At 33.8% G+C, this 9557-nt stretch overlaps 1 protein-coding gene across 1 annotated transcript in view; it reads right to left on the bottom strand.

Moving 5' to 3' along the window:
- Positions 1 to 1151: 1151 nt before the first annotated feature.
- The window catches only part of LOC123686509 (adipokinetic hormone/corazonin-related peptide receptor variant I), an 87995-nt gene continuing 79589 nt past the window's right edge, over positions 1152 to 9557 (bottom strand). The window contains exon 8 of the mRNA XM_045626706.1: positions 1152 to 1381. Coding sequence (XP_045482662.1) covers positions 1211 to 1381 — 171 coding nt within the window. The 3' untranslated portion in view covers positions 1152 to 1210. The remainder of the gene's footprint in view (positions 1382 to 9557) is intronic.

Below are 9557 nucleotides of genomic sequence, written 5' to 3'. Positions count from 1 at the left end.
CATTAAAATTGCGAGTTATTGGTTTTTGCTTTTGTGCCAATAACGGGAGGCATCCGGAAAAAATGAAAATTTTTCTCATCCCAAAAGTGGTCATAAAGCTTTTCTCTTCCTATAATACTATAAATACTTATAATTATCATGTTGATATCCGTTGTCTTATAATTAATAATTTTTACGAATGATTTCAAACATTTTTATTGCCTTCATACAATAGAGCTCGAATGGAAATTAATCGTGTTTGAAGTCCGATTTCGGCCATCAGTTTGCATTTAATCATTCTCAAATGCATATTTCTGGATGCAGTTCAGAATATCATTGAATGGTATTCAATTCAATGCTTTTATATTAATTAACATAACGACACAAAGGCATTCAATCTCTTTCTTTGAGTTGAAAGAGAATAATAAAGTGGACAATTTTTGACGAAATCAATCAAATATAACTCATAGAGACTCGGTTATGATCCATCTCGGTAATGTTTCATTATGATATGTACATGGTAGAATAAAAAATTTGCAACTGTTAAGTTGAAAGGGAATATTGTTATTGATAATATTCATTGATGAACAATCGTGATGATTCTGTGGTGGTTTTTCTGTACTAAACATATAAGCGTATAAAAGCTGAGTCCCAGATCACTCGTTTATGAAAGGCATTTATTTTTTTCGGAATAAGATTTTGGGATTAGGTATGGCAGTGGGATCATATGAATAGTGACTACTTCTTTATTTGAATAATAAATTGATCTTCGCCTCAGCTAACTATACGTCGTCCAAATGCCTTGACGATGACGGTTCATATCATTATACAATATTCAAGGTGCTTTTCATAAAATACGTTTTATTTTTATATAATTAATTTAATAATAGCATATAAATTTAAGCGTTTTTAAGTAATTTCATTATTGCGTTTGTAGCTGATATATGTGCAATTTTTTTTTTGATTTAATGAAATACGTTCATAAATCTTCGTCATATTACCATGACATTTTCAATTTCTTTCTGTTGAATTGTTTTTTTTCCAATTCAATTTTTGATCGTCCCGAGTATGTTGAATGTGAGAATAGCTATCTATAGCTGAATTTCACGTGTTTGAAGGATGAAAATTCATTTATTTATTCGATTAATATGTTTATTATTATAACTTCATACAAAATATTTTGAGGAATTCATTTCAAAATAGAATACTGAACAATACAAATCTTCCGTCGTCAGTTTCTGCTGACTAAATTCACCATGTGAATATTGTTTAAACTAGAACAGGAAGTTCGTTCAGTAATCGTTATATTGTGTCCTTCATCTCGTGCTTTTCTCCAGGAAACAAGACATATTATTTCGGGCCTTTCTTTAATACTGCTCCTATCAGATACAACGTTAGGTCCCTGAAAAAAAAAAACAATAACAACATTTTATCTTTGAATATTAATAAAAAAAATAAAACAATTGACTTTGATTATGAAACGTATAGTCGAGTGTTATATAAAAGGAATAAAACACCTGAAAATACATACGTTTCTCAATTTCACAAAATTTTTGTGAAATGGACTTTGTTTCAATACATAAAAGACAATATTTGACAAAGGTAAACGGAATATCGCCTGAAAAAATTTTTGGTTTAAACGTTCTTACGTTGAAATCTCTTTGGCGAAGAATAATTCCAATCTATTCAAACTCTATGCAATTATACTATTCAATAATATCAATTGATAAATTAACATTTAATAAAAATTTATCAAATATCTATGGTGTACATAAAATGGACCAAAATATTTGCTGAATACGAACTAAGTGATAAGAAACCAAGCGAGCTGTACAGAGAGATGACGAATTTAGCATCAGGTCAAATAACAAATAAGTTAATAATCCTGGCTTGACTGATAAAATTGCCACAAATAATCAAACAAATACCTAATCAGAGCCTTCCAAGAGAAATGATCTTTGAAAATACTGGTAAAAGAATTGTAGATACACACAAGAAGAACTCCATTCTTCAATGGCCGAATCATGACAAAACAATAAAAGCATATAGAGGTAGGTATCATAATAATATATATCCAAGAATTTAAAGAATGCAGAATATCTGTTAGAATTGATGCTGTCAAGAAATCATTACAACAACCGTACTGTGGTGTTCCTATTTTAAGAACATAGGTATGTTATTTTGCTATCACCTGGTATCTTTCAGATTAGACATTAATTAATTAAGAATTGAAAAGATGTTGAAAAACGGAAAAAAATTTCGGAATTATTAGATATTATAAAGTTCAATTCATAAATATAACCTCAAATTTTATTATGTCTGCCAGTCCGGCCATCCGTAAACACGATCACTGTATAAGCATCTAAAGACTGGTTTTTTTCAAATAAATTCTTACTACCAGAGGAGGGTAACTAACGAAGGAATAATTGAAGAGCTCTTCCCAAAGCTATTTATTAACTATTCGGCCATATGGTCAGTTTCGTCAACCATATAATATTGAAAGTGGAATAAAAGAGTAACAATAATCATGGAAAAGAATAAATTTATTCTATTCAGTGGAACAGGGCTAACTTTAAAGAACGTCGACGACAACTGATATCAATAATTTTTATTTACGTTTGAGTTGAGTTTAGTTTTCAGTTGCGTTTTGTGTTCTAAGTGATGCTACACGTGTTTCCTTGCAAAATGGAGAAGAAAAACAAAGTGAGGTCTGTTAATTTCAATTCGGAAGAAGTTAATTTGTTGCTGAGGTTACCATACTTAGGTACCTACCTGATGAAGTCAAAATGTAATTTGACGAAACAATTGTTGCCTAATCAATAAATATAAGCGGAAATAATGTGTTTTACTTTTTAATCGTATTTATATATATTAGAATACAATAACACTGATTCCGAAATGTAGAAATTGAAAGCGACGACTTGGGCAAATATTTCTGAGTTATGTAAAGCCACATCAGGTGGGTATACCTATCGTTATTATTTTTTTATTCAACTTTTATGAGTTGTAAGAGTTCTGTTGCAATCAATTGGATTTTCATTTTTGGATGAACATTACGGACGAGAGAATCTTTTAGATTGCCTGAAAAAAGAGTTGAAGAAAAAAGTGAACAATAACAAGATATGTACCTACAGGCGCTCAAAGCTGTGCTAGTCTGATGAACTAAAATTAATATACGAGTATATAATTTATTCTTTGATCAAATACATAGTTTTTTATTTAACATGTAGCTGATGATTTGCTGTTTCTAAAAGAGAAGATCTATTGAAAGAGCAGATCTCTGCACAAAGAGAAGGACAAAGAAATACACGAAGAGTCTACAACAGAAGGAACAATGATTTCGAAATTAGAATTCTCCGATAAGAGGAGGAATTCGAAATACAGCAATGTAAAATGAAAATAAACTGATATTTCCTAATTAGAGTTTTTTTATTCAATAAGTGAGAATGTCGAGAAAAAGGTTAAAATTTTTGCACAGTATTCTAGTATATGATGAAGTTTAAAATTCATCAATTCTGAAATTGTATGTACCTACCCTTTTTTTTTCATTAAATTTTGAAATATTGGTACTCATTGATTTTCAACATCCTCAGACGTAAATTCTATAGTGCACCAATCCAATGAACTGCTGCTGTTTTTTACAAATAATGGCATTCGTGTTTACCTGATTAAAAAAAATACTCCATTCCTTTCATATAAGGGGGAAATAAAAATTGCATTATGTGGAAGAAATTTATTACAGGAAAATAATTTATAGCGCGGATTTTACTATCTAGTGTTTCTATTATTCAATGAATTTGAAAAATAATCTTCTGAAAATTCCTGCAAAATTTCCTTCATTTCTTCAATGCCTACCGCACAAGCTACTATAATATTCTGAGTAAATTTTGAATTTTCTACTCCAGGCTCCAGGTGATTGAATTTTTCTAGGGCCTCTATTATTCTGGGGAAATGAGCTTCTATAGAATTTTCTTTTTTCTTCTGTTTGTGGAAGATCAACATATTCATCAGATAGCATTTATGGCTTGTTGGATAATATGCCCTGCAGTCAAGGGCGGATATAGTTCTTTTTCATGGGGGCGTAGTAACGATTCAAAACCCATAATTTGCAATATTTGGAAAATTACCAATTTGAAATTATTTCATGAAATATTTTATGTGCACCACGTTGCGTAACTTTTTTTCAGGGTTTCGATATTCATGGGGGAGGTAATTACCCCCATTACCCCCCGCCCCACGAAAATCCGCCTTTGCCTGCAGTACCTATAGTCTTATGAATTCCAGCAAAGTCTCCAATTGATATATAAATATCCAGTTGACAGTGACCTCAGAGTGACTTTATTCATTGGACTTACAGCATGACTTGAGTTCCTAAAATTGAGTTGGAAAAATTTGAAAAATTTTCTATTGATCAACCAATTATAACGATCGTTAGTATAAATCTTATTTGGAGTTTTTGTTGGATGTAAATTAATTTTGTATACCGTGTACCACAAACCCCACCCTTGTAAATATTCTATGTACCAGAACTACTATGGTTCTATGCCGTTAGAAATAAAGTTAGTCTTCAGTTATATTTCAACGAGTGTGTTTTATTCCTAGAAAGTTTATAGTTTATACGATACTTCCACATTAATTTTATCAGTTTCAATCCCACCATAAGGTAAAGATGTCACCATTTATTAAAATAAAAAGAGGCGAACTGGTGTGCAGCTTACTGTCGGCAAACCTTAGCGCAGCCGAAGACAATAATCTGCATCTTGTAACGAGACGACGGGTGCTATATGGGAATGGATTTAGGAACAGCCAACGAAATAACCCTAAAATAAATCTCCCGACCTCCACATCTTGTACCTATTCACATTCAAGATATGGAAGTCGGAAGAAGATTATCGAGATTACCGATGCAATATCAGTAATTTCAAATATAACGCGTAGTTAGTCCCTAACATATTTGTATTACGCAAAATATTTTGTATTACCAGTATCGACGGCCACGCTGGAAAGAACTTCTGCCCTCGATAACTGATGAAAACATATTTAAGAAGTACAATGGAAAGTGAGAGATTGACTGGGCTCGCTCTAAGTATTTTTTATGATTTTGAACTCGATATTGTGAATGTAATAGATACGTTAGGGACATGTGACAGAGAACTGAAAATTAAAATTATTTATTTTTATTATCTTCAGTGCCAACAGCTACCCCCTCTCCCCACCTTTGTCGTCTAATTTGTTCGATGCATCGAGATAGAATAGATATTCTATCTCTATATCTATATTCTATCTCGATGGTTCGATGTATGTTCAACCCCCTCTCCCAAAACATAATCCTGGCAGCGTCATTGATGTTGATAATGATCTCCCTGAAGTAGCTGTGAAAAGTGCTATTATACAAAATATTAATAATAGCTAGTACACTCTAGGATTAGCTTGTTGATTACATAATTCCAGATGAGTCAAAGCTTGATCATTACTTTTGATATCGGGATGATTTCTGGCTATTCGACCTACCTGTTCTGGCGATCAAATATACAACATTTGCAAAACGCTCCGTTTTCTTTTGCTGAGTATGAGAGCCACTCAAGTTGAAAATGAAGTTTTACTCTTTGACACTGTATTTATCGAGTGAAAGAACCGTGTATACCGGTGGTGAAACCCAAAGTAAACTAATCATCTTTTATATTGCTGACACCCTCAAAGCTGATCAGAATATTCCCGAGGCTATAATTTGGATTTCAGCTCATATAGGCATACCAGGAAATGAACCAGCAGACCACTTCGCAAATCAAGCGCGATCCTCCGACCTACCTGTAACTCACAATCAGCTTCATACAGATATCAACCCACCATTAAGACGAAATATCTTCAAGAGTCGCAAGCTCAATGGGATGGTTTCAATACAAAATTACATACGATCCAATCTCAAGTTAACAATACATCGAATTTTTGTTTCGGGAGATACGATCAGATAGTGGTCAGAAGACTCAGAATAGGTCACACCAAGCTGACCCATGATTACCTAATGTCATCAGAGGACCAACCAAGAGGCGAGCACTGCCAAAATATCCAGCAACATTATTTTATGGTACTTTATACATTTAGGTTCTTCTTTTTTGCTATTCTTAAACTGTCTCTTTCTAGATCTTAAGATCCCTAAGTATTAAGCAATTGTAGTAATTGTACCTCGTGTCAATGGCCATGTAGCTGAGACACGTTCATTTGAATAAATAAATAAATATTGCTGACATGTTGACCACCAAAGTTTCCAATGTCCTTTGAATATAAAGACAATTTTTGTGATTGATTTTCACCTGTGAAAGCTAATGTTATTTCCAAACGCGAAGATTCGCCTGCATCAATTTACCTTCTTTTGAATGAGTTTTCCTAAGAAATTTGCTTACCCGTAATAAGTTCTGAGATCATGTAACACACATTAAATGTTAAACACGGAATATAATAGAAAATTTTTACATAATCCACCCCAAACTAATCAACAGAATGTACTAAACCTACTGACCTATCTTTGTGAGTGAAAATGTTGATGCAGTAAGTAATGAAATCTGAAGTGTCCATAAAGAGAGTTTTTGCGACAAAGAGATAATTCGTTACAATGTAATATTTATTTACTTTAGAGCCCTAAAAATTGCACAAATTGCTATCAGGTTTGCCGACGATTCAATTAGAATAGTTCGAAGCTTTTACTACAGGATCTCATTAATTTTTCCGCGATTGTTTATCATCAATTTGGCATTTATAGTACGTTTTTTAATAATGATTGTGCTGACGACAGTCGATCAGATCGAGCCCTTTGATGTAACTGCTCACGGGCGTAGCCAGGTTTCAGTTCCGGGGGGGGTTTTACATATTATAAAAAAAATCTTATGTTTTTCTTTTTAAATATATCAACTTTAAAAGAGCCAACCCATTCAGTCTATTTTCACTTGTTTTATTTTTCAAGTATGTTTTGAGAAAAAAAGCATTTTCAAAATCACGTTTTGAAATTTAGTTTATTTCTTTACATCGATTCCTATAAATATATTTAGGAAAAAAATACCGTCGTAGTATTTATACAACAGAGTACTCAAATTCAAATTTATGAGTAGAAAGTTTATATGCAAAAAACCGGTAAAAAATGATAGTTATCACCTTTTTTGCATTTTTTTCAATGTTTTATCATAAAATTTTGGTGGCAAACTTCAGATTCGAATTCTGTACTCCAGAAACAGAGATAATAAATCGAAAAAAATTAAAACTACCCCATCACCTGAGTTTTAGCAGAGATAGATATAATACGCCAATTTTGAACTATCGTTTGAGCCAGGTTTTTCGGACAAAAAACTTTAAGAAAACGTCAGAAGATTAAATTTTTTTTGTATTTTTTTTTAATGTTCCGTCACAGAATTTTGGTGCTAAACCTCAGATTCGGATTCAGAACCCAAAAAAATAAAGGGTGTTTTTTTTAGAGCTATAGAACTTTAAATTGCAATAAACAACGATAGATTATTCGATTGATATGAATTTTATTTATCCGCAAGATAATCTTGTGGCATTACATTTTGAATATGATTTCTGGCATATGACCGACAAGGCTGGCTCGGATGTAGTCCAATCTGGACGTCCAATTTTCGATGACTTTTCCAACATTTGTGGCCGTATATCGGCAATAACACGGCAAATGGTCAAGGGCTTGTGGCTTATCCGCATAGACCAATGACTTTACATAGCCCCACAGAAAGTAGTCTAGCGGTGTTAAATCACAAGATCTTGGAGGCCAATTGGTCCAAAACGTGAAATTAGGCGGTCACCAAACGTGTCTTCCAATAAATCGATTGTGGCACGAGCTGTGTGACATGTTGCGCCGTCTTGTTGGAACCACAGCTCCTGGACATCATGGTTGTTCAATTCAGGAATGAAAAAGTTAGTAATCATGGCTCTATACCGATCACCATTGACTGTAACGTTCTGGCCATCATCGTTTTTGAAGAAGTACGGACCAATGATTCCACCAGCCCATAAAGCGCACCAAACAGTCAGTTTTTCTGGATGTAACGGTGTTTTGACATACACTTGAGGATTAGCTTCACTCCAAATGAAGCAGTTTTGTTGGTTGACGTAGCCATTCAACCAGAAGTGCGCTTCATCGCTAATGGACGTAGTGCGCGATACGTATTCCGCACAGAACTATTATTTTCGAAATGAAATTGCACTATTTTCAAGCGTTGTTCAGGCGTGAGTCTATTCATGATGAATTGCCAAACCGAACTGAGAATAAATCACTTGACAGCTGTTAAATCGGTCACTATCTCGAACAGTATTGCCAACTTAAAGTTATATACCTCGAAAAAAAAACACCCGTTACATACGATCGAAAAAATCAAACTAACCCATAACTTTCCTTTGAAGGGCACATGTGAGCACAAATTGACTGGATTACGTAGAGGAAATTCAATTCAAATTTCACATTACAAACTAATTGAACTGAGAGTGATAATTTCATTCACTTTTTACAAATTCCATTAAAAAATATTTTCGAGATTTTGAAAAAAAAAAGTTTTTTTGACATCTTTAACATTTCGGGGGGGGGGGTTTGAACCCCTAAACCCCCCCCCCCCCCCTGGCTACGCCCGTGTAACTGCTGGTTGATGATTCGTTGATTCAAATTTTGCACGATAAGATTATTGAGCGTAGTGACTTATAATGGACATTCCTGGATGTTGTATATCTCCCTCTTGTATTTCCACTGTATATGGCTAAGATAGATATGTGGGGTAGGTAGATCTTTAATAATTTTTTTCATTTTCGTAAACACAAATAATCCATTCATGATAAAACTTTAAATCTCTGTTTTGCACTGTCGAACAATAAACAGTCCCTTATGAAAGAAATTGCATAGTTCAAGAAATCTTGAATTTAATGGAAGAATTATTTCGAAAATTGCAATTTTTCCCCCTTTACGAATGCCTTCCCTACTTTTTTCTCAGATTATTTAAGGAAACTTTCAACAAACTAGATAAAGAATAGAACAAAAACAGCAAATAAATTGAAAATATTTGAATTATAAAACATTGAATCAAATAAAAATTAAATTAAATATTTTCAGTCCAGGAGGAATTGTTCAAAATGGCATCCCTCCATTTTAATACATTTTGAGCACGTTAATATAGTTGTTTCTCGTATTTCGCTATCGTATTCGGTTGAGATTTAATAATATCACAAACATCAATAATTCTTTGCAGCACTTGCTCCCTACTGTTAGTCTGTAACGCATACACCCATAATAAATAATCCAAGGGTATCAGATGACTCTCGGGGGGATTAGTCGACCCCAGCCATACCAAGGTCTGTGCTGGCATGGTTCACCGCAGCTTCGGGCGAAAGTTGGACAGTGATCGACTGACACTAACTAATGCGGTGCGACTCCTCATACCCTGCTGTAGTGTCGTGACTTGAGGTATTGCACGGGGTAAACGATGACAGGCATGCAAGGGATCAGCACCCTCATGCCTGATACACCGACATGTGGAATCTGATGTCTGTGGTCATGTCTCGCGAGCAGAGGACACATGCTGGGGGATTTG

This window comes from Harmonia axyridis, chromosome 1 (assembly GCF_914767665.1).
Source record: "Harmonia axyridis chromosome 1, icHarAxyr1.1, whole genome shotgun sequence".
In the NCBI taxonomy this organism is placed as follows: Eukaryota; Metazoa; Arthropoda; class Insecta; order Coleoptera; family Coccinellidae; genus Harmonia; species Harmonia axyridis.
This window is presented reverse-complemented; position numbering and strand designations above follow the sequence as displayed.